Source organism: Tenrec ecaudatus, chromosome 8, assembly GCF_050624435.1.
Source record: "Tenrec ecaudatus isolate mTenEca1 chromosome 8, mTenEca1.hap1, whole genome shotgun sequence".
NCBI lineage: Eukaryota > Metazoa > Chordata > Mammalia > Afrosoricida > Tenrecidae > Tenrec > Tenrec ecaudatus.
The window spans coordinates 49,299,871-49,326,849 of NC_134537.1; the positions used below are offsets into that span (position 1 = coordinate 49,299,871).

The following is a 26,979-nucleotide window of genomic DNA, read 5'->3' on the forward strand; positions in this document are numbered from 1 at the left end:
TTCCTCTTTCCAACCCACTCTCCCTCTACCCTCCCATATCGCCCCTCCCAGCCCTGATCCTGAAGGGATCTTCAGCCCTGGATTCCCTGTGCTTTGAGCTCCTGCACTGAGAATTTTTCAAGCATGTTTTCCTCCAGCACTACAATGCACCTGCTTCTTCTTTGAGGGGAGCAGGGGCTCGTCTGTGAGGATTTAATTTGGAAACCATCTCGTGTCCAGCTGTGCCCCTGATCTTGTCCCACTAGCATTTTTGTTCCCCAAACTTAGAGAATTTTTTAAACGAACGTGATTTGAGTCCCTTGAAGGAGCCGGAGCTGATGTAGGAATGTGGTATAAATCAAAGAGCGCACAATTTTTCAAGGAACTGTAAGAGGTTTGGAAGAACTGTCTGTGGAAGTGCGGGGGCCTGGGTGGAGGTGAAGTTGGAAAATAATATCTTCAGATGAGTATTTAATCAATGTCTTTATGATTTTGTAGTGATGCTATTTGACTGACCCTCATATAAAAGCACAAAATGACCAAAGAAACACAAACAGTACCAAACACTGACAATGTTGTGTAAGCTACTGCAAACGTGGAAATGTAGAGAAACAAGCAAGCACTGAAGTTGGTGTTTGTCATCCAAGGTGACCGCGTCCTTCTGCTTTAATACATATCATGGGAGACAGAGACCAGGGTCTAACCAGACAGAGTGAGTAATCAGAACGCCTCACTCTCTTCAAGCAAGGGCGATACAAATGGCAGGGCTTTAGGGAATGAATTTGGAAAACAAACAAAATCTGCCAAAGAGAAGGAGAGTGGGACTAAAGTGTTTCGTTGGTGAAGTCGAGGGGTAACAAATATATTCCTTAAAAATCCCCAGTTGGCTTTCATATAGATTTAGTGTTCGAATATATATATGTGGGTGGCCTGGAAAGAATGAAATTAAAAGTGGTATCGGGCTTAGGGGTTCTATAAGAATCTCACGGACAGGAACTATGTCTTTTCTACAGGGAAGACCTTTATACTCCAGCTTCGAGTAATTCTCAAGTTCAAAGTTCAAAGAAAACTTTGGAATTATGACAAAAAGTATAAAACCACAAGGAAGAAAACCATAAGCAAGAGACAGATAATTTTAAAAATGGCATATGCTACCAATTAAAAAATTATACGCTTTGTAATACAAACCTAGGGTGATTGTGTCTACAGACATAAAATGAGGTATTAAAATGTAGCACAGGAATACATATTTATAAAAAATGGAAGGATTTTATTTGCAAAATGGCAAATAGGCAGCCAAACCACATGACACTCTGTAAGAAAAGAACGTCTAAATGAAAAAGATATGATTAAAAAAATGTACACCGAATACCAACTAAGAGCAGAAACAGGACAAGAGTTGGGAGAGGAAATGGAGCAGTAAATTTTTGGAGAGCTGACACAGCATGACCATCCTCATCTTCTGCATGGATTGGGCACTCCTGGCTCGGGCACTGAATGCACCACCCCTATGTCTTGAGGCAAGTGGACTCACCCTCGTCAGACCAGCAGAACAAACAGTGTGAGGTCCCAAACATGCTCCCACTGCCTCTATCTGGAAAGAGCTTCTTGGTACCAGCAGCCTCTCCGACCTTAGGCATCTTTTGTGCCATCAGGAACTATTTCCAGGTCAAATGGCCTGACTCCAGACAGGTAATTAGTTAGTTTGGTTTTGGCTTATTGTGATTTATAATTCACGATGATGGCAATAGTATTTGATCTTCATCAAAAGTTTCGTGTTGTCTTGACTGTGCCACTGTGTATTGCGGATTACCAATGAACTTTCTTTCTTGATATCGTCCAGGCAATCAGAATATTTGATTAGAATACACATTGAGCAGCATGTTGAAAACATACAATCCTGAAGCACACCTTCTCTAATCTCAAACTGTAGAGTACACCCTTGTTCTGTTACAGTCACACTTCTTAGTCTGTGCACAGGTTCGCCAGGTGAACAATGGAGAGTCTGGAATTCCCATTTTCATCAATGTTACTCATTGTTTCTTTTTATCAACAAATTGAAATGGCTTTTCACAGTTAATAAGAAACAAACAATCATCTCTATGGTACTTGTTTTCAGCTAGTTCTGATGCCATCAGTGATATCCCGCATACAAAGTCCTTTTCAGAATGTTGCTTAAAATTCTGGCTTCTCTCTGACAATGTAGTGCTACAACCCTTATTGAATTACCATCAGCAGTGTTAGGCTTGCGTGGAACAGTAATTACATCATTTAGTAATTTCCATATTTGTTTTGGTTACCTTTCTTGGAATGGATACAAATATGACTCTTTCCTATCAACTGGCCATGTAACTATCTTCCAAATATCTTGATATTGGCTTATGAGCTTTCCCAAGGTTTCACCATTTTTTAAAATAAATATTTCAGTTGGTATACTATCAACCCCAGGGTTTTGTTTTTTTAGAAATGCCTTCAGTGCTATTTGTTATTGATCATATTCTTTTTCTTGATCATATGATATTTCTTGTTATGAGTGTCAACAAATTCAGTGAGTCTCTGTATATTTTTCCCATCTTTTGATATCTGCTGCTTGTTCAATATTTTTATGGATTCCTTCAATATTGCCACTCAAGGATTGGATGATTTCTCCAGGAATTTCTGCTTGAGATATGCTACACCTGTTCTTCTCTTTTAACTTTCTTAACTTTGGATCTTTACACTTTTCATGATTGACTTTGTCTCCGGAAGCTTCCTTTGACATTTTTTGTTCAACACGCTTCCTTCATTATTTCTCCCAATCCACTTTAGCTGCACAATGTTTAAGAGCAACTTTCAGAGTCTCTTCTGATACCCGTTGTTGTCTGTTTGCTCTTTCATAACTTCTTAATGAAATTTAACTTTGTTACAGAAATTATGTCATCTACACTCTACTGGCTAAGAGTAAAGTTAGAGCCCCCCCAAATCAATCAGGCCAGAGCCTGATGACAACTCCCTCGATGGGAGGTCTTTTGTATAAGGCACAGACTGAGCAGAGCCTATTTCTCTTTGACCCCTTGCCTTCTGCAAGAGTTAGCTCTTGTATATGATTCCTCAATCTCCTGGTGTTTCATTTGTTGATCCCAGGGTCCCTCAGCAGTCAACGCGAGGCATATTCATCTGGGCAATCCCAGATTCATCTACCTCTGCATCCTTTAGCCTGAGCCCCCACAGCTCCCCCTTCTCACCCCCACTCCTCTTTACCATACTACTTCCTATTTATCAGTTTCCATAGCTACATGTGTCAGGGGAAGCCTGACTTGAACTGAACTGGTCTTAAATACGTCTAAAAGTGTGTAAGCCATTAATCAACAAAGATCTCTTTCTGTGTATGAACACATACAAATGTCACTGATTTTGCTGCTCTAGAGAAGACAACTTAACACAACTTTCTGAACATCTGATGCTCTCGCTGTCTCCCGCATCTCATCAGATCAACCTTAGCAGGTAAAGATCAGTGAGCTATAAAGGCTACTTCTTACAGGAAGTTAATTAATATTAGGAAAATATTCATTTTAAATTTATAACACTGTATAAGTATTATTGTCATTGTTTCTTGCTAAAGCTGAAGAATTCTGTGTTTTCATTTTTCTATCTCGAGTCACCAGTTGGATAATTACATAAAGTGATTAGTGTAGGGACACATTACATTTTATGCTTTACTTATTCACTATGACATCTTTTTTCCATAGGTGAATTGGGATGTTTGTCTATCAAATGTAATCCATTATCTATCTACTTATTGATTAGCTGACTTGTTTTATATTGGTAGAAATCTTGCTGAGAAATGCCCTTGTATGTGTGCTAGACTTACAGCCCAATTCTACTTTGCGTTTTAATATCTCAAAATCTCACGTGGGTCATTATTCTTCTAAGTAGATGGCTCATGCGCAGAGTTGCTCTCCTGACATCGGCAGGAAGGAGCTGCATTGTAGTGATCATTGTGCATTAACAAAGTGTGATACTAAAGAACACCCTGATAATTTTAAAGAAAACCCTACATAATGTGATTTGAAAAACATAACATAAATTGAATGTAGAAATTGTTAAGTTTTAACTAATGTTTTGATATTTATGCTAGCAATAGAAAAGTTGGCAATATCTGACAAGGACCATTACTGAAATGTTATCATCAGCAAAATATCTGCAACTTACTTATAGTATAGTCTGTATAATGGCTGACTCTTGCAAATTCTACTTTTCCCTAGATTCTGGCATCATGAAATTATCTCATTAAAATGTTTTTTTAAGTAACATCAATGTCATATTTTACTTTAATGAGCAAAGCTGCAACTTACAAATATTAAAATAGCATATAGTTTGGCCATATCCTTTATAAAAGTTCACAACCAGCCTTATTTTAAGGTTGGAAAATAGTTTATGTATCTATGTGCTTATATGTGTGAGAAATTTTTATCAAGAAATGAAAACATGAAAACAGACAAAAAAGTTTCAAATATAAATTTAAATTGCTCAAAGTCATAATAACAAATCTATTCTGCCTATTCTGATAAACATTTTATATCACTTTCCATCAACATATTTTCATATGAATAAAAAGTTGGAAATTAAAGAAACAAAACTTCATAAAATCATTATTAATTTACCAGTGAATTGCCATTTTTGCTTAAGAAGGCTTCATTCCTTAAAAAGAAAAAGTAGATTCTAGAAATATAGTTGAAGTTTTACTCTTTTATCCTTTCAAATGTTAGTGGTTATCATTATAAAGTTGATACATAGTATTAAATTAAAAATTTAAATCCTTTATGTAAATATACATTAATTTAATGAGGAAAATTTATATTAACCTGGGTTTGAAACTTTGTGACTCTAACAATATTGTGCTTTTACTTATTTAGATACAGTTTCTGATCAAGTAGACCAATTCTGCTTGATATAGAATTAAACAAAAGTTCATTGATATTTTGCTGTATATTCTTGTTTGATTTAAGCCTGCCAGGTATAATTTGTATTTTCAATATTGCCCATAGTTTATCACTTTCATAAATTTAACTTTAGAAATATATATGTATATATGACTGCTCAAAATAGATTGTCCCCAAAAGATTCATCTATATATACAGTGAAGTCTGTTAGCTAACATTGTGAATAGTAAAGGTGTTTTTTTTTGTTTTTTTTAAATCATTTTATTGGGGCTTGTACAATTCTTACCACAATCCTGACATACATCCATTGTGTCAAGCACATCTGTACATTTGTTGCCATCATCATTCTCAAAACATTTGCCTTCTACTTGAGCCCTTAATATCAGCTGTTCATTTTTCCCATCCCTCCCCTCTCCCCCCTCCCTCATGAACCCTTCATAATTCATAAATTATTATTATTTTGTCATATGTTCACTGTCCGATGTCTCCCCTCACCCTTTTCTCTGCTGTCCATCCCCCAGGAAGAAGGCTATACATTGATTCTTGTAGTCAGTTCCCCCTTTCTACTCCACATTCCCTCTGCCCTCCAGTCATCGCCACTCTCAACACTGGTCCCGAAGGAGTCATCTGTCCTGGATTCCCTGTTTCTAGCTGCTCTCTGTACCAACGTCCATCCTCTGGTCCAGCAGATTTTCAAGATAGAATTGGGATAATGATAGTGGTGGGGAGGAAGCATTCAAAAATGAGAGGAAAGTTATATGTTTCATCTTGTTACCTTGCACCCCGACTGGCTCATATCCTCCCCACAACCCTTTAGAAAGGGGCTGTCCAGTTGTCTACCAGTGGGCTTTGAGTCTCAACTCTGCACTCACCCACATTTACAATGATAGGATATTTTATTCTTTGATGCTTGATACCTGATCCCTTTGACTGTTTGTGGTCACACAGACTGGTGTGCTTCCTCCATGTGGGCTTTGTTGCTTCTGAGCTAGAGAGCCACTTGTTTATCTTCAAGCCTTTAAGACCCCAGACATTCTATCTTTTGATAGCTGGGCACCATCAACTTTCTTCACCACATTTTCTTATGCATACGTTTGTCTTCAGTGATAATTTCAGGAAGGTGGGCACCCATTGATATAACTTTTAGTTCTTTGATATCTGATGACTGGTCCCTTCTACACCTTGTGGTCAGACAGGCTGGTGTGCTTCTTCCATGTGGGTTTTGATGCTTCTCAGTTAAATGACTGCTTGTTTATCTTCAAGGCCTTAAGACCCCCTTTTGATAGCTGGGCTTCATTAGCTTTCTTCACCACCTTTGTTTATGCACAAGTTTGTTCAGTGATCATATCAGGAAAGTGGCACCCACTGATATGATTTTTAGTTGGATATTAAAGTTTTAAGAGTAATAATAAATACCTGATTAGTAGTGTATGTACTTTACTTGACTAATAGAGAAATTTAACTGTTGTTGTTGTTAGGTGCCAGTGAGTTGGTTGTGACTCATAGCAATCTGTTGTGCAATTTAATGAAACAGTACCCAGTCCTGTGCTGTGCCAGCAATTGTTTTTATGTTTGACCTCATCAATGTAGCTCCTGTATCTGTAGAAGCTCTTCCTATGTTTTACTGCCCCACTACATTAGTAAGCATGATTTCCTGTTCTAGGGACTAAATCTATCCTGATTACATGTCCAAAATACATGAGATAAAGTCTCACCATTCTTCCCTCTAAGGGGTATTCTAGCTTTACTTATTAAAAGACAGATTTTTTAAAAGACAGATTTGTGAACATCACAGAGTGTTTTGTTAGTAGAATAAATTGTATTTACATATATACATGCCTATATTTAGTCCTCTATAAATGTTCCTCGCCTCCAAGTTCTTTCCTCTATTTCCATTTACTTCCTCCTGTCCCACTCTCATGGTCACCCCTCGGCTACATTGCCCTTGTCCGAGCCCTCCCTCAAGCATCCTATGACCTCCTTGCCATCAATTTTAGATAATGTATTCTCCCTTGTCTCTGGGTTGGTTGGCACCCCACTCCTTTTCCCCATCTCTCCTTCTCCTGTGTCCCCTCTGAACTGTCGGTCCTGTTGTTTTCTCCTCCAGATTGTTCATCCCACCTATCTTGTCCAGGTAGACATGCACAGAAAATAATACGTGCAAAAGCAAAGCATAGCAAAACATAACAAAAATAAGACAAAAATAAATCAACACAGCTAATACAACAAAAAAGGAAAAAAAGAAAAACTAATAGCAACAACTGAAAAGCCCTCCAACAGTTCCAGGTCTGTCTGTTGACCTTTATGAGTGTTTTCCAGTCGAGTCTTGTGGGGTGCCACATTCAGGCCCCCAAGTTCACCTTTGGCATTCTTTGGAGACTTTGTTGCTTTGCTCCCCTTGCTGCTCTGTTGCACACCCTTAGTGTTTTGCCCTGGTGCGGTGGGGTCAGATCAGACACGTCCTCTGCACGGTGTCTCCAGTTGTGTTAGACGGGGTTCTCTAGAGAAACAAAACCAGGACACTAATATTTTATATATATTTACATAGATAGATAACATAAGAAATAAACAGTTAATCTGTAAAGCGGTGCAAATGGCTCAGTGCAATTCACTTCCGTGAGACAGCTGTGAGACAGCTAGTACACGGACATTCCTTCAAGTCTTGAGGGCCACCGGGTACAAGTCAAGGAAGCATCCAAGTTTCCAAAGCTATCAGATGCTTCTGGCCTCTGTACCCCACTGATCTCTGTAGAACAATTCAGGCTATCCGGGCACAGGCAGCAAACCGCAAGGCAGGTCACCAACAGTCAGCCAGATGACAGGGTCCAACAGTCCCAAGGTCACTAGATGTATATTCCAGTAGTGTGGGGAAGCAGGTCTTGAAGGAACCTCACATTACAGCAACACTGTTCACGGGTTAGGTGTCCCACAGGTAGTGTAGCTTGCAAATGAGGCACAGAACAAGCAAGACAACTGCACATGGGTCTGATGATAAAGACCAAGTGAGCGAGAGAAGAGGCTCGCTGAGCCGTTTATCTCTCCGCCCTTCAACTAATCTCACGTGTGTTCACTGACCATGTTGGCACAGCAAACTTACCTGTCACACCAATGCGGTCACCTTTAGCAGTGTGTGTCAGTGAGGAACATGATGTGTCTTAGGATGGGGCCAGCCCTGTGAGCCTTTCTGTACATTGGCTGCTCTGAGTCGGGGCTTGTCCTCAGGGCTTGGTGGGCCAGAGCGTGTTCCACTCTCTCTTTCCATCTTCCTTTGCCCGTAATCAGATGCACCCCACTTCCTCAGCTGCAGCTTCCGTGCTGTCCTCTGAAGTGCATTCCTCTGGGGTGGGAGGTGCCCATGTAGTTGGGATTGGGGTCTGGCCCAGCAGATCTATCAATTGGTTCCCTGCTTCCTGTCTGTATGTTGCATTCATGCCTGGCACAATTGACATGCCTGACACAATTCCTGAAGACAAAATGGGTGCATAAGCAAATGTGAAGAAAGCTGATGGTACCGGGTATCAAAATATATAGTGTCTGGGGTCTTAAAGGCTTGAAGATAAACAAGTTGCCATCTAGCTGAGAAGCAACAATGTCCACATGGGAGAAGCACACCAACCTGTGTGATCATGAGGTGTCAATGAGATCAGGTATCAGCCATCAAAGACTGAAAACAAATGAACAAACAGACAGAAAGCGTATCAATGGTAATGAAGGGGTAGGCAGAGTGGAGACCCAAAGCCCATCAGAAGTCAATTGGACACCCCAGTCAGAATAGCCACAAGGAAGAGAAGAATCAATCAGAGTGCAGTGTAGCACAGACGAAACCCACAACCTTCCTCTAGTTCTTAAATGCTTCCTACCCCCCACCACCACCACTACCACGACCCCAATTCTAGCTTACAAATCTGGTTAGACCAGAATATGTATACTGGTAGTTAAGAGCTCACAACACAGGCAATCCAGAACACATATACCCCTTAGGAACCAAAGGGGAGTAGTGATACTAAGAAGGTAAGGTGGAGGCCTGGGGGAGAAAGAGGGTTACCGATCACAATGATCAACGTATGGCCCCCCCTCCCAGAGTGACAGACAGCAAAAAAGTGGGTGAAATGAGAGCTGTCGGTGTAAGACATGAAAAAGAAATCATAAATTATCTCGGGGACATGGGGGAAGGAGAGTGGGGAGGGAGAGGGGTAGAAAGGAAGAGCTGATGCCAGGGTCTCAAGTAGAAAGAAAATGTTTTGAAAAAGATGATGACAACATATATACAGATATGTTTGACACAGTGAACATATGTATGGATTGTGATAAAAGTTGTAAGAGCCCCATAAAATAAAAAATAAATTAAAAAATAAAAAGATTTGTTTGGGTTTGGGCAATCCATGGTACTTTCAAAATTCCTCACCAGTACCATAATTGAAATCTACTCTTCTTTGGTCTTCATTGTTCCTTGTTCAACTTTCATGTGCATATGAGGCACTTGGAAATACCATGGTTTGCATTAGGCACACCTTCAATCTCAAAATAAGATTCGAACTTTTCAATGCTGTAAAGCAGTTTCATGCAGCAGATTTACCTAATGCAATATATCCTTTGATTTTTTTAAAAAGTTATTTTATTGGGGCTCATACAATGCTTCTCACAATCCATACATCCGTCGTGTCCAGCAATTTGCACATTTGTTGCCATCATCATTCTCAAAATATTTGCTTTCTACTTGAGCCCTTAGTATCAGCTCCTCATTTTTTCCTCTTCCTCCCCACTGCCCACTCCCTCATGAACACTTTATAATTTATAAATTATTATTAATGTTTTGTAATATTTTACATTGCCCAATGTCTCCCTTTACCCACTTATCTGTTGGATGTCCCCCAGAGAGGAGGTTATATGTAGATCCTTGTAATCGGTTCCCCCTTTCTATACCACACTCCCGGTATTGCCACTCTTGCCACTGGTACTGAGGTCTTTATCTGTCCCGGATTCCCTGTGTTTCCAGTTCCTATCTGTACCAGTGTACATCCTCTGGTCTAGCCAGATTTGTAAGGTAGAAGTGGGATCATGATAGTGGTGGTTGTGCGGGAGGAGGGCAGGAAGTATTTAACAACTAGAGGAAAATTGTATGTTTCATAATTGCTACGCAGCCCCCTGACTGGCTCATCTCCTCCCCATGACCCTTCTGTAAAGGGATGTCCAGTTGCCCACAGATGGGCTTTGGGTCCCCAATCTGACTCTCCCTCATTCACAATGATATGATTTTTTTCCCCCTTGATGCCTGGTACCTGATTCCTTTGATACCTCGTAATCACAGGCTGGTGTGTTTCTTCCATGTGGACTTTGTTGCTTTTCAGCTAGATGGCTGCTTGTTTACCTTCAAGCCTTTAAGACCCCAGACCTTATATCTTTTGATAGCCCGGAACCACTCAGCTTTCTCCACCACATTTGCTTATTCACCCATTTGTCTTCAGCAGTCGTATTGGGAAGGTGAGCACACAATTATATGGTTTTTTTCTTCTTTGATGCCTGAAACTTGGTCCCTTTGATACCTCATGATCACAAGCTGGTGTGTTTCTTCCATATGGACTTGGTTACTTTTTAGCTAGATGGCCGCTTGTTTACCTTTAAGCCTTTAAGACCCCAGACACTATATCTTTTGATAGCTGGGTTCCAACAGCTTTCTTCACCACATTTGCCTTCAGCAATCCTTTCGAGAAGGTAAGGATTATGGAATAGAATGTCAGTTTAATAGAACAAAGTGTTCTTGCATTAAGGGGGTACTTCAGTGGAGGCCCAATGTCCATTTGGTACCTTAATACTAAGCCTCTAAATATATGCACATAGATCTATTCCCCATTGTCATAAATAAGTATAATTACATATGTACATACCTATATTTAGACCTCTATAAATGCCCTTTACCTCCTAGTTATTTCTTCTATTTCCTTTTACTTTCCTCTTGTCCTGCTATCATGCTCTGCCTTCATGTGGGTTGCAGTATTTCCTCTTGGTTACATTACCCTTGCTCAAGCCCTATCAGGCTTTTTACACCCTCCTCACTGCCGATTTTGGATCACTTGCTGTTTCTTTGTCCCTGAGTTTGTTAACACCACTCCCCCCACCTTCCCCTCTCCCTGTCCCACCGGAACCATTGGTCCCATTGTTTTCTCCTCCAGATTGTTTATCCAGGTATGCTCCCTTCTTGATTCGCTCCATTTTGGGGGGTCAGACCACACTGCTTCCCCCTCATGTGACCCCAGAAATGTCCTCTTTCACAGTCTTCTCCAGTAAGGGTACAGTGTGACATGAGCTGTTGTCATTTTCCCCATCCCCTCTGTGTCCCATTAGCTCCCCAAAAGGATGTCATCCTCCAAGCCTGACATGCCAGCATGGAGTCCAGTCTGGCTCTCTTTCTCTTCCTCCCTACTGGCCTGCCTCCATGTGGGTGTGGCATGCTGTGCCCGCTCCCCAACCTGTAGATTAATTTCTGCTCTTTGCCCACCCTTTTCCCGGGAGGGGGTCAATTTGCCTCTGGTTGGGGCCAGCCCTGTAGCTCTCTCTTTTCATACATCCTTTCACATGACCACGCTGTCCTCATGGTTTTGTGTATAATGGTAGGGTCTGCTCACTCCCGATTCTGTGTAGAAAAGACCAGTATTCTCCCCCATGGTGGATTAGTGCCCTGCTCCCTTTGTCATCATTTCATTTACAACTCCCTCTTTTCTCCGTCCCTCCTCCCTCCTTTTCCCATTATTGTATTGACCAACATGTACCTCCTCCCAATTCCTTGTATCTCAACCCAAATATTATGATATAGGTGGCTTCTCTTCTATACCTACCATACTGATTACCCCTACCTCAGAGGACGTACTTCTCTCATTTTGACTGGCTGACTTCACTTAGCATAATTTCCACCAAGTTTCATCAGTGCTTTTTCTGTGATGCATAGTACTCCATTGTGGGTATGTGCTAGAGTGTACTGATCCACGCATCTACTGATGGAAATTTAGATTGTTTCCAACTCTTTGCGATTGTGAATTGCGCTGCAGTAACAATGGAGTTCATGCAACTGGTCGTGGTTCATTTCTTACGTCTTCTGGGTATATACCCAGTAGATGGATAGCTGGGTCATAAGGTAGGTCAGTTTCCATCTTTTTAGAGTATTGCCAGATCTCTTTCCATAGTGGCTGTACATATCTATAGGACCACCTACAATATAGGAGAGTTCCTATCTTGCCACATCCCCTCCAACATTTGTTCTCTGATTTTCTGATTTGGGCTAGCCTCAGATTTATTAGATAGTATCTCATGGTTGTTTTGATTTGCATTTCTCTGATGGGTAATGATCAGGAGCATTTTCTCACATGTTTATTGGCCATATGGGTCTCCTCCCTCGTGAAACTTCCTTTCAGTTCTTTTTCCCACTTCTTCAAAGGGTTAACTGTTTTCCTCTATTTGCAGGCTAGGAGGGTATTGTAGATTTTTGTAATAAGCCCTCTGTCTCTTGTGTCATTGCTAAAAATCCTCTCCCTGTCTGTGTGTTGCCGTGTTACCCTCTTAGTAAAGTCGTTTGATGCACACGGGTGTTTTATCCTTAGTAAATCCCATTTGTTAATTTCAGATTTCCCCGCATGTGTACCCTGCCCTATTGCAGTTAGCCTTTGTATTCACTGGACCAAGGTTCTTAGGTTTGTCCCAATTCCTTTGCTAATGGTCCTGATGGTTCAGTTTTACTTCTAGGTCCATGATCCACCTTGAATTTGTTTTTGTGCATGGGGTGAGGTAGACATCTTGTTTCATTTTTCTACATGTGTATTTCCATTGTTTCCAGCACCACTTATTAAATAGAGCATTGCCCTCGCACTTGATGCTTTTGGGTCCTTGTCGAAGATCAGTTGTCTATATGCTGATGGTTTTATTTTTGGGTTTTCTATTCTTTTCCGTTGGTCTGTGTATCTGGCATTATGCCAATGCCATGCTGTTTTGACCACTGTATCTTTGTAGTAGGTGTGAAAATCAGGCAAAGCAAGCCCTCAGACTCTGTCCTTCTTGAGGAGTTCTCTGCTACTTCTTGGCTTCTTCCCTCTCCATTTGAAATTGGTGGTCAGTTTGCCCAATCCTTTGAAGAAGGTTGTTGGTATTTGAATCGGGATAGCATTAAACTTATAAAGTGCCCTGGGTAGGATAGACATTTTTACTATATTGAGTCTTCTGATCCATGAGCATAGGGTATTCCCCCATTTGTGAAGGTCAATTTTGGTTTCCTGTAGTAGGGTTTTGTAGTTTTCCTTGTGTAGGTAATTTGTTTTTTTTGGTTAAATATATCCCTAGATATTGCAGTTTGTTCTTGGCTATGGTGAATGGTACTGATTTCTTCATCTCCTCTTCCATGGTCTTTTTTGATGTGTACAGCAAACCAATCAACTTCTGTTTGTTAATCTTTTATCTTGCCACTCTTCCATATTCCTCTATCGCTGTCAGTACTCCAGTTGTGGAGCTTTTAGGATTTTCAAAATGACAGAATCATGTCATCTGGAAATAACAATAATTTCACCTCCTCCTCTCCCAGTTGGATACCTTTGATGTTCTTCCATTGTCTTATGTTATTAACTAGGACATCCAGTATGATATTGAATAGAAGTGGGAACAAGGGACATCCTTGTCAGTCCCCTTTTCCAGTGGATTAAGTTCACCTTTTCTCCATTGACTATGATGTTAGCTGTCAGCTTTACATAGACAGCTTGTATTAACTTGTGTAACTGCCCTTCCATTCCTATCTTCCTGAGCTTCTTAATTAGGAATGGGTGCTGGATGTTGTCAAATGCTTCTTCTGCATCTATAGATATTATCATGTGGTTCTTATTCATTTTCTTATCAATGCAGTGTATAATATTGATGGACTTTTGGGTGTTAAACCATCTCTGTATCCCTGGGATGAATTCTACTTGATCCTGATGGATGATACGTTTTATATATTTTTGTATTCTATTGGCCAATATCTTGTTGACGATTTTTGTATCTATGTTCATTAGCGATATTGGTCTATAGTTCTCCATTCCTGTGGGATCCTTGCCTTTTTAGAGTTTCAAAGTTATGCTGGCTTTATAAAATAAGTTTTGGAGATTGCCATCCTTTTTTGCTCTCTGAAATACTTTATGGAGGATCAGTGTCATCTCTTCCCTGAATGTTTTGTAGAATTCTCCTGTGAAGCTGTCTGGTCCAGGACTTCTTGAAAACCATATATATTTCTTCATTTGCTTGGGTTTGTTTAGGTTCTTGACCTCAATTTGGGATAGTCTAGGGAAAGATTGTTTTTATAAGTATTTGTCCATGTCTTCCATATTGTTGAACTCATTAGAGTACAGACTTTCATAGTACTTTGTGATTATCTTTTTAATCTCATTAGTGTCTGTTGTTATTACCCCTGTTTCATTCCTCATTCTGTCTATTATTGTTTGCTCTTTCCGTTCTTTGGTTAAGTTTGCCTGTGGTCTGTCAATACTGTTTATCCTTTCACAGAACCAGCTTTTTGCTGCATTAATCTTCTGCATTGTTTCTTTGTCTTCCCAGTTTTCATCTTGACCCTGATTTTTTTTTTTTCTGTTAGAGGGATTGTTCTGTTGACTATTCTAATTGCTGGAGGTTTTGTGAGAGTGTATCCATCATAAGTGTCTCTTCCTTTTTCATATATGCTCCTATTGCTATCAGGCTACCTCTGATGATTGCTTTCGCCATATCCCGTAAGTTTTGACATGAAGTATTCTCATTTTTCATTAACTACTAGAATTTTTTTTAATCTCCCCTCTAATCTGGGTCAGTACCCAATCATGTCATAGAAGATCATTATTCACCCTCGAATTGTTTGCCCTTGTTTTCCTGGTTGTCCTTTTATTGATCTCCAGCTTTATGTATCCTTTGATCTTTTGACTGCTGCTTCCTTCCATAAGCATGGACTGTGAATCCAAGCAAGACAAAAGTCGGTTGACAATGTCAATCTGTATGCTTGTTTGTTTTCATTTACCTTTACCTTGATCCAGTTGTGAGGATCTGGGCTTTCTTTACATTGAGTTGTAATCCATCCTGAAGATTACAATTCTTTATCTTCATCAGAAAATGCTCCTAGTCTTCCCTACTTTTATTAAGCAAGTGTTTTAATAATCCTTCGTACTAGGGTAGTTCTGCATTATTCTTCATATACTCAAGTTTCTCTGCTTATTGCTCATCACAGATTGAATATGCTGAGAGAGTACAACCCTGATGCACAATTTTCCTAATTTAAATTATATAGTATGTTCTTGCTCTGTTGGCAAAACTGTCTCTTGATCAGAGTTCAGGTTCTGCAGGAGCACAATGTAATGTTCTAGAATTCCATTTTTTCACAAGTGGGTCCATAGTTTGTTATAGTCCCCACAGTTAAATGCCTTAGCATAGTCCATAAATCACAAGTAAACATTGCTCTTATATTCTGTTTCAGCTCAGATCCATCGACATCAGCAATGGCATCCCTTATTCCACATCCTCGTCTGAATCCAGGCTGAATCTCGTCAGCTCCCTGTCAGTGTAGTGCTGCAGCCATTGTTGGATGGTCTTCTGCAGCATCTGACTTGTGTGTAATAGCAATAATATTGTTCTATAATTTGAACATTCTGTTGTCACCTTTCTTTGGAATGGGTACTCCCTGCCATCTAATACATATTTATTTTATGAGTCCATCAACATTTTTCTGAAAATATTTTTGAATATACCATTTTATAAAATGAAATGTATCGTAAAGTCATTTGCCTATTTTTTAAAATTTCTTTTTCAAACTCTTTAATTATATAGTGAAAAATATTTTTCATTTTTCTGTTAAAAAGCAAGCCTTCGCTCATCCAATCAATAGGCAAAACAACCTTGGAAAAGGGATGGTACGTTCTTTGAGAAGACAGGAAGAGGGGAAGTTGAAGTGTTAAAATTTCAGACTGCCTGGCTAACAAGACTTCTTTTAAACTGAATAGGCCCTGGTTCTTAGCAGAGACAGCAAGTTTAGTGGCACGTCCACTAAACATTTATTATAATAGCAGTCTGAAATTGGTCACTCCAAATATTGAAAGCTTTCTAACTTAAAATATATTCCAATTTTATAAATTCAAATTTGGTATTAAGTCTACAATTTAATTATACAACATTCAATTGCAGACCAAATCATATCTCATTTATGTGGCCCGTGAAAAATAGTATTTTACTTAGCTAGGCTAAGAAGTTTAACCTTTCCAGTGTCCTTCATGCCTTTTTTTTTTGTCTACTTCTATGTGTGATGGAAACTGTGTAATGGATAAGGGTTATCTATATCTTTGTATAGGGGTTTGTGTCAACATACTTATAGTGAAGATAATGGGATGATTGCTAAGTCAATTATAATGGTGTCAGCTACAAAGAAGTGATCACAATTGAATTTTAAAGCACAAGTGGAATGAATGATAAAATACAGATACATATTTTCTGAAAAAAAATTACATATATATTTGCAAAAAGAAACTTGTTTTATTTGAAAATAACTTATTGTATAAACTACTTAGAATTGGGACTTCATTTCCAAGAAGTTTATTATAAATTTTAAATGTGTTCTGAATTCATTTTTGATTGTTCATGAAGCCTCTGAATACAGAGAATGAAGAAATACTGTTTATATGAATACACCTGTAAGTTTCAGATATCTGGCCATGGTTTCCATTGTGACTGAACGTTATCTGTCAGTTCCTATCAGATACTTGTGGTTGACTTTAGAATATAGTGTCCTCTTTTTAGCAAATTGGACACTGTTTTTTGAAGCTTTAGGTTCTAGTATGAATATCTGTTAACAGAATTATTATGGAAAATTTAACTTTCTTTAAAATAAAATGTCCAGCTTTAGCTGGGCTGTACAATCATAATAAACTAAAGACACACACAGGCACATATGCACAGCACATAGTGATTTCAATTAGACTGTGGTGTATATTGTTGTGTTGTGTTTGGCGCTTTAGAGTCAGTGCCAGCCCATAGTGGCCTTATGCACAAGAGGAGCAAACACGAGCAGGTCCTGTTCCATTCTCCCAATTGTCCTAGGCTTTACCAATTGTGCCAATATTATTTTAATATTAAAATAATGTTTAGAGCTTTAATGATTATATAATCTTCATTTGTTAAATCATGAGAGTATTGTTTGGGCAAAATGTTTCTCTCAACTTAGAAAAATTTGGTGAAACTGCTCAAATGAGATAATGTTTAAAGATAGAAAACAACATTTCCTAGATGAGATTAATAGCTCCATATTTGTAAATTTTTCTAATCTCCAATGTCCTTTGTCATAATTTCCTTACTTGCTTTCCTACATAGGGAACATATTATTATTTCCATTTTACTGATGCAAGAGCAGATCTCTTTAAACAACTTGTTTTAATTGGCACCAAAATGACATTTTAGAACATTTTCAAAAATCAAGATGATAGCTTAAGATAATAGATAATGGGGTCTTAAAATCTTAAAATGTATATCCTGTTTAAAACCTGCTTGGAATAAGTCCGGTTTGTTTGGTAGGAGTTCACTTATTTAACTACAAGTAACATGTTTACTATTTATTTTAAATTATTTATTAATGAATGAAATGAAAACTGTAAAATATGTGCCACGGCTATTTGGTAAAGTATTGAGGCACACAATCTTGTGCTTTCTCAAAACATATTTTTCTGACATGATGTAATATGTGAAGGCTTCAAAAAGTTGTGAGAGGCTGGCATTAAACTATAATGGGATTTTTCACAAAGCCCTCGAAGTCCTTTGTATTTGTTTATTCTCAGTAAGGTTGAGATGGTCATTTGATGGCTACAATTGTATAACATCTGAGTAGAATAGAGATTCCTGACAAGTATTATATTTAAAGATAAATTGCATTGTTCCTAACTTCTTCCTGGCCCCGGTGTGTCGGAGTAGAATTGTCCTCTATAGACTTTTCAGTGGTTGCCTTTTTTTAGAAGTAGATTAACAGTCTCTTGTTCCACATTGCCTCAGCTTGGATTCAAACCTCCAAGTTTTAATTAGCAGCTTCAAGTGTTTACCATGTGAACCACCCCAATGATCTAACCCACTGTTGCTTATAATTTTCCTTAGAAGTTTGTGTCATATTATTGAGTCTCACAGAAACAATTGTTAGGTGGATTTTTTAAACTCGTAGGATCTTAGCTTATCGGATATGTCTTTGAATGCGTGAGAGCGGAGGACTTCCTTTCTGTCAGTTCATGTTCCTTATGAAACATTTACTTAGAAAATTAACTTTTGTTGTTGTAGGGGAGAAAATCATATGCGCCCCAAATAAAAGGATGCCCCCCTCAGTTTCCAATGAAAACACCCGTGGGAGCGATGTGCAATCACAGTAGGATTTGCAATAGAATTTATTTCTGTCCTTTGGTTGATATACAAATGAAACGCTTTCTGGAAATTTCAATTAAATACTTAGATTATGTTTTTCAAGGAAACTGCAGTGTATGTTTCTTAGAAACAACGATAAAATGTTTCCATTCACCAATCTCTTTTGAATGTAGTCTAGGATAAGGAAAAAGACAAAAACAGTTTCTGAGAGGCTAAAGACACTAAAATAAAGCTCTTTCTTTAAATACGGTGACTTGTGTGTTGCTGTGTCGCTGGCATCTCCAATGCCAGCAGGGTCACCCACCATGAACAGCTTTCGGAGGAGCGGCTGGGCTGACCCCGGCCTGCACAGGGAAGGAATCGGCTGTCCACTTCAGAAACAGTCGCTGCTGTGAAGCGTATACATAGCCTGGAGACGACTGACTCATCGCAAGTCCGTGTCACTTTCTCGAGGCTTTCCATCCTGCCAGGAAGTGGAGCAGAAAGAACAGAAACTCATCTTTCTCTCAAAGACTAACTGGCGGGTTTGAACTGCTGACCTTGAGGTTAGAAGTCCATTGTTTATCCCACAGCACCACCAGGGCTCGTAGTTTAGATTACAAAAAGATAGAGTTGCATTATTTAATATATAAAAGACCTGGAGATTCTTTGAATTTGAATAAGCTCGAAAGACTTCCTGTCAGTTAGATTTTCTCAACATGTCTTCACCTTTCAAGGCGCCCTGCTGGTGCTGGGGAATAGGCGTTGTACTGCTATCCGCGGGACCACTGACGGTTCAAGTGCATCAGTGACCTACAAAAGAAAGAGGTGGTTGTCTGATCCTCTAAAGGCCTGCAGTTGCAGAAACATATACAGGGCAGTTATGAATCAGCAGACTTTTCTTGGCTTCACCATAAAATTCAAGTACCTCTGAACATAAAGCAAAAACCCAAGCCCACTGTCACAGAATCAGTTCCGACTCATGATGGACCTTTGAAGCCGAGTAGAATGGTCACACAGTGTTTATAAGACTGTAAGTCTATCCCCATGCTGCGTTGTCCCCCACAGGGCAGCCCGTGGGTTCCAACCAATGACCTTTGGGTGTTAGCCCAGTATTTAGACCACTGCATTTCTGAGAATGCCCTTGGAACATGCCATCAAAGTTGACCATTCATAATTAATATTGATTACTTAAAAGTCAACTTCACATAAATGAACTACGCCTAAAAGGATAGTGAATAGGGGATTAGTTTGGTAAATGAGTGGAAAGAGAGGTTTTTTTAAAGCATCAAGTTTGCACTGTAATGGCTGTTTGCACTGACTTGAAGACCACAGGCCAGTCCTTTCACTATCCTGAGCCTTCATTCCTTAAATATACAATGGAAATAATTAGGCCAGTCTTACAGGTTCTTTTTATGCATTTTATATAATTTAAAATAGTTCCTATTTTTATCAATATCTTTATTTCTATATATGCAAAAGAAGCTCGGACATTTAAAATATTGTGATTTTATGCCATTTTGTGTAGTAGTATTTATGAGATGTTGTTATACACATGTGTCTAATTTTACATGAAAAGTCATCTACTCATTTTATCTTTAACCTAAACAGTTTGTTTTCTGAAATTTTTTAAAGCGCAGAACTGTTACACTTCGCAGACACCCTATTGGAGGCTTGGGACTGAGTATAAAGGTATGAGCATATTTTTCCTATTCCTGATTTTTCTCGTGAATAAAACATATTTAAAAAATAAAATAATGATAACTGAAGTCTCCTCTTGATTTTGTCTTTCAGGGAGGTGCTGAACACAAGGTCCCTGTTGTCATATCAAAAATATTTAAAGATCAAGCAGGTAAAAACAGCCAAAAAACCTGCATGGCAAAAGCGTATAAAACAATACATTATTTTAAATTATTGAAAAGGCCATTGTTGTGAGAGGCCATTAAGTCGGTTTGAACACATGGCCCTCTAAGTAGCACAGAAGGAAACATTGCCCGGTTCTGAGCCGTCCGTAAAGTTGTGCTTGAGTTCATTGTTATGTCCAATATGTCAGTTCATTTCATTAAGGGATTTCCTCTTTTTTGTTGATTCTCTAGCATGTTGTACTAATAAAAATTTAGGGCATGTTTATTTTTCTTAATTATATAAATTATCATTTTATTTTTGTAGTTATATTCTTTTTGAAAAAGTATTTTAAAAATTATTTTATTGGGGGGCTCATGCAACTCTTAATCACAATTCATACATCCATCCATTGTGTCAAGCACATTTGTACATTCATTGCCCTCATAATTCTCAAAACATTTGCTCTCCATGTAAGCCCCTAGCATCAGCTCCTCATTTATCCTCCTCTCTGCCAGCTAGTCCCTCACTCATGAACCCTTGATAATTTATACGTTATTATTAATTTGTTTTCTATTGTCTGATGTCTCCCTTCACCCACTTTTCTGTTGTCCATCCCCAAGGAAGGAGGTTATATGTAGATCCTTATAATCGGTTCCTCCTTTCTACCTCTCCTTTCTTCCACCCTCCCATATCACTACGCTCACCACTGGTCCTGAAGGGATCATCTGTCCTGGATTCCCTGTGTTTCCGGTTCCTACCTGTACCAATGTACATCCTCTGGTATAGCTATATTTTTAAGGTAGAATTGGGATCATGATAGTGGGGGGAGGAAGCATTTAAGAATTAGAGAAGGTTGTGTGGTTCATTGTTGCTACACTGCACCCTGACTGGCTCATCTCCTCCCAGCGACCCTTCTGTAAGGGGATGTCCAATTGCTCACAGATGGATCTTGGGTCCCCATTCTTCACTCCCCCTCATTTACAATGATATGATTTTTTTTCTTTGCTACCTGGTCCCTGATCCCTTTGACACCTTGTGGTCACACAGGCTGGTGTGCTTCTTCTGTGTGAGCTTTGTTGCTTCTCAGCTGGATGGCCACTTCTTTACCTTTAAGCTCTAAGATGCCGGATGCGATATCTTCCTTTTTCATTAATACTGCTCCCCCAGCCCTTGAAGAGAAGAACGAATTGATGTTGGACATATCAAGTTACCAACCACAGTATCTGGTGATACAGTGGCTTGAACGCTGAATATATATTTTTAAAAATTAAGGGAATCAAATGCAGATCTATTTCATTAGAACTTCGAAAAGGGCATTGCACATAAAATGTTAACAACCTTATTGAAAGCAGAATTATAACATACCACCCTAAGAAGGGGCTGCAGAAGTATAGGGAGGAATATTGTCCTGGGTATGGAAACCACAGGTGGTGAGTATGGACATGTGTTCTCTTCTGCCAGCTAAAGAACATGGAGATCAGGAAAATGAAAGTGAGAGCAGTAAAGAATTAATTGAGAGTTAGTAATATATCATATTCCATAGTTCAGTAATGCCAAGCAGTTTTGCACATTTGTTACCAAAATCAGTTACCAAACATTTTTTTCTTCCTGGACTCCTTGACATGTCTCCCTTATACACCACCCCTCATCCCTCTGTAACCCTTATTCTATTTGATGTCCCTATAGGTTTATCAATCCTGGGTTTCATATACTGAGAAACATATAGCACAATTTCCGGAGGGCGACTTCCAATTACATAATACCTGTGAGATAAACTCTAATATGAACAAGAGAAACAAAAACACCAAACAAAACTATAGAAAATGTTGAAACCCAGGTCAATTTCAGTGTGCATCAGCAGGGGAATCAACTGACAAGGTCTGAACAGTTCCAGTAGGCTTATCCCTTTGATCTTTTATACTCATCTCTCCAATCGTGGAAAGAGACAGATCAATTCAGGTTAGAAACCACTTTCTTCTCACCCATCAGTTGTGGATGGAGAGAGATCATTAGAGGCTTACTTCCTATGCCGTACCCACAAATGTACCTTGGGCTCCTAGTGCCCTCCATAACCTTCTGCATACCAGATTCTCAAAACGTAGGCTCTGAAACTAATGGAAGGCTTCAATGGGAACAAAGGGGCACTGTTGGAGTTAATCTGTGATTAATAAATTCATATAGAAGAATATGATAAATAATAATGAGGGTTCTTTTGTATTCTCTCTTTGACTCTAGGATTCTGAAAGATCCCCACTCTCCATGGGAACATGTAGGGTTGAGTGAAATGAAGAATGATGAACCCCTATTGTTTTCTAAAGTCTATCTGGCCCATTTCTTTTGATTTTACTCAAATCATAACCCTGATATTTTTGTCATCTTCTTTTACTTTGCTACATCCAAATAGATCCCATTCTTGCCACAATCGATGTGAATGTTAGGGAAAATCTAGCAACATTTCAACTTCAAAAAATCTTCATCATTTGTTATCAGAAGATATAAATAAATTAACAATAGAGAATTATAAAATGTGAGGTTCATAGAATCAGTCAGAGCCTATGGTAAGACCATTTTTGTATGGATTATTTAAATAAAATTGGTCTTTCTCACAGCAGATGCAATGCATTCTTTGGAAAATAGTCTTTGGAAAATTCAATGCATTCTTTGGAAAATAAAACAAACTTATTCATACTGCCAGTGTTAAGACACATTTTGTCCCAAAGACACTTAGGAGTCAGTTAAACAATACACATTTTTCTCTTTTTAATTAAATACTTTTATTGGGGCTCTTACATCTCTTATCACCATCCATCCATCCATCCATTGTGTCAAGCACATTAGTACATATGTTGCCATCATCATTTTCAACCATTTTCTTTCTACTGGAGCCCTTGATATCAGCTCCTCTTTTCCCCCCATCCTTTCCCTGCCCTCCCTCTCTCATGAATCCTTGATGAGTTATAGATTACTATTTTCATATCTTACATCATACTCTGTTACCCTTCACCCACTTTTCTGTTGTTCATCCCCCTGGGAGGGGGTTATACCTCTTTTGATCCTCGTGTTCAATTTCCCCTTTCTCCCCCAACTTCCCCTTATCCTCCTGGTATGTCTGTTCTCACCGTTGGCCCTGAGGGGTTTATCTCTATTGAATCCCCTGTGTTATGGGCTTTTATCTGTAGCAGTGTGCATTCTCTGGTCTAATAGATTTGTAAGGTAGTATTTAGGTCATGATAGTGTGTGGGGGGGGTGTGGGGGGAGGATTAAAGAACTAGAGGAAAGTTGTGTGTTTTGTTGGTGCTATAGTGCACCATGCCTGGCTCATCTCTTCCATGTGACCCTTCTGTAAGGGGATGTCTAATTGTCTACAAATGGGATTTGGTTTTCCACTCCACACACACCCCCATTCATATTGGTATGATTTTGTTCTGGGTGTTAGATGCCTGATACTGATTCAGTTACACCTCATGATCACACAGGCTGGTGTATTTCTTAGATGTGGACTGTGTTGCTTCTCAACTAGATGACTGCTTGTTTATCTTCAGGCCTTTAAGACCCCAAACACTATATCTTTTAATCACAGGGCACCATCTGCTTTCTTACCACACTTGCTTATGCACCCATTTTGTCTTCAGCGATTGTGTCAGGAAGGTGAGCATCACAGAATGCTGGATTATTAGACTAAAGTGTTCCTGTGTTGAGGGAGTTCTTGAATTGAGACCCAACCTGCTACCATAATTCTTAACATGTAGATGTAAGTACATAGATCTGTTCCCCTCTGGTTATAAATAAATGTATTGACATATGTACATGCCTGTATTTAGACCTCTCTCAATGTTCTTTCCCTCCTGGTCCTTTCCTCTATTCTTGTCCCACCAGCATGTTCAGCCTTCATTGTTGCAGCCACAGGGTCAATTAGGCAGGGTCTTTATTTCAGCTTGTCAACTTTGCATTCTGCATTTTAAACTACTAATCACCCCAAATTGTTTACCTATCACCTCCCCCTTGTTTCACTTCCCTTTGTGAACTACTCCCGTTCACCCAAGGCAAAACACTCCCCAAGCTCTAGCTTATTGCTCTATCTCCCCTCCATTACCCTCTCCCCCCTTGGTATAAAAGTCTTTTTTATTAACCTCTCTTTATCGCAGTGGTCTCATATAAATTTTGTTCTTTATTTATTGGCTTGATTCATATTTTTACCCATTTCAACCAAGCTTACAAAATTGCCGTTAAAGATTGTGACCAGAACCTGTTTACTCGGGGCTGCAAACTGATGAGCTGTGGAGAAAGGAGCTTTCTCTCATCGAGACTCTCTCCGTTAGTGGGTCGGTGAGAAACAGGAGTTCTCGACACATCATAATACCGTGTCTTATGGTAACAGAACATAATTTCAGTTTTACAATCAATAGAATTATAATTATAAAACACTTTTTTGAAGTGTTCCAAGCATTTTAGAATAAGGATTCAGTTTAAATTTGGTTTAAGTACTTCTGTTGTATATATCAAGTGTTATAATTTTAAAATTGACAGAAAATGCAGAAGTTAAGTGATCCAGTGATTTAAAGTCAAATTGTACAAGGGAGAAATAAATCATTATTGAATTAGGTATGTGTAATTACTTCTGCACCACTGTAAGCCATCTGGTTGACTGATTAATAATTGAAAGGGGGAAAAAATTCCATGGCTGTGGATTTGATTCTGGTTTGTAGTAACCCTGTGGGACAGAATAGAATTGCCCCATAAGCTTTCCAATCCTGCAGATCGCTATGGAAGAGGACTGTGGCCTAACCACCCTCCCCCGCCCCCCAGAGCAACTCATGGGTTCTAATCACTGACCTTTGAGGTTCTGCTGAGCACTTTAACTTCTGTGCCACAAAACTTATTTTAAATGAAAAGAAGGTCAACATAAAATTGTGTTGATATAATTATCATTTTGATAATCTCACAATATTTTTAAATTGGATTTGTGCATGTGTATATAAGCCTTAGGAAGAAATAAAAAAAACACAGGAGTAAGAGCAATCAGTAGGTAAAATGTTATGCTGAATTCAGAAAGAAACTTATTTCATAGAGTGATAAATGGGTCAAAACAAATAAAACAAAGCTTAAGACTGAAAATGAGGTTGTACATTTAAGAAAGGAGTACCAAATCACCTCCAGTGGTCTTTTCTTTCAATGATTAAAAATGTTTACTTTTTTCTTACAGTAAAATTAACTCCAAAAAAACTTTTATACAGTTTGTTTTGATTCAACAAGTGACATATCATTTCCTAATCAATAAACACAAGTGAGCAGCATTATGGTATTCTCAGCTTCAATCAGGATCCTCTGATGTCAGCACTATCTTTTTTGGCAAGTCCAGTTCTGAATTTGGTTTGCATTTCCATGTTTTTGCCCTGCTGAAACAGTTTGTCAGTTGCTACTGTTCCCAAATGCCCACATTGTGGGAGATCGCCGTTCTTCGGGATGGACAACAGCAGGGTTCCTCCCGACAGGCTGGCCAGGTCTTAGCCCCATGAGTGCTTCCAGTACTCCATCCATATGGGGAAGCATTCCGGTTGGTGTCCCATAATGCCAGAAGTATTGATTTTTTGCAGTGTGGTTTGTGGTTATTGCTTCAGCACCATCAGTGTTTGATCAGGTGCGCCCTTTGAAATGTCTGCAAGTCAACCAATACTTTTTGGTTCTGTGACTGTATTCCTTCCATCTTCTTTTTACTCTTCCTGAATCACTCAATATTATACCAAGATTTCTTTATGATTACAAGTTGAGGCTTGAACTTTTTCTTCACTTCTTTAACTTTTAGAAATAAGTGGAGGTGTTTTTTAAAAGTTATAAATCCAGATCTTTCTACATTAGTTATAATACTTTACTTTGTCTTCTCAAACTGTTCTTTGGAATTCTCCGTTCAGCTCTTTTACTTCGTCATTTGTTCCAGTCTCTTTAACACTCAGCAGTCCTTAGCTCATCTCACAGTTTCCTCTGACATCCACTTGGATCTTCCCTATCGTTCCTAGATTTGAATTTCATTTTGGTTTATTTGTGCTTGAAGATAATTCAAAATAGTTGTAGGAGTGTATTGCAAAGGAGCTTTCAGAAATCCAGGCTGGATTCATAAGAGAACATCAAAAGGGTCTGATACCACTGTTGATGTCAATTTATGTTGGATGAAACAAAGAAATAACAGCAAGATATATACCTATATACTCCTGTATCAGCGAGTTTTTCCGCATATTTTCATGTAGTTTGTTTGGCAAAATTAGGTGCTTCGGCTGATATTGGGTCGGTTTATATTTGAGTATATACAGTACTTCTGCTGTGTTGATCAAGCCATTATATATGACTGTGTGATTGCACAATAATCCATCTATGCAGTAGTGATGTATAATGTGTTTCGATGCACATTATTTTCACATTTTTGTAGTTAGATCTTATTTCTAAATTGAGAAAACTTCCTAAAATGTTAGCTTCTAGATATCTGAGACTTGGCTAACTCATTTGATATCATCAGTGTCTGCCAGAAGATAAAGTGTTTTTCCTGACAAGGTGACTTTAAGGTTGCCATGGAACTTTGTATAAAAGTTTTGTAGTAGTGTGGCTATCAAGGTAAGGCATGAAGGGAGAGCTTGTAAACTTGAGGTCTTTGTGCCTTATGATTCAGACCAAGATGTGCAAGTTGAATGTAAAAGCAGCAAGTATACACCAATTACCAAATTCATCCCAGAGTAACCATGTGAGTTGGGAAAATGGACAGGAAAATAAAGAATTTTGGATACACAGTTTGTGGAATTGGAAATACCTGTAATTACCAAGAGAAACAATTGGATTTGAGCATGAAATAAAATATTCTTCATGTAGGCAGTGATTTAATTCATCT

The 26,979-nt window shown here is 38.9% G+C and overlaps 1 protein-coding gene across 1 annotated transcript in view; it reads left to right on the forward strand.

The window, feature by feature from the left end:
* SNTG2 (syntrophin gamma 2) overlaps window positions 1-26,979 on the forward strand; it is a 553,256-nt gene that overhangs the window by 155,445 nt on the left and 370,832 nt on the right. The window contains exons 3-4 of the mRNA XM_075555664.1: window positions 19,896-19,952; window positions 20,055-20,112. Coding sequence (XP_075411779.1) covers window positions 19,896-19,952; window positions 20,055-20,112 — 115 coding nt within the window. The remainder of the gene's footprint in view (window positions 1-19,895; window positions 19,953-20,054; window positions 20,113-26,979) is intronic.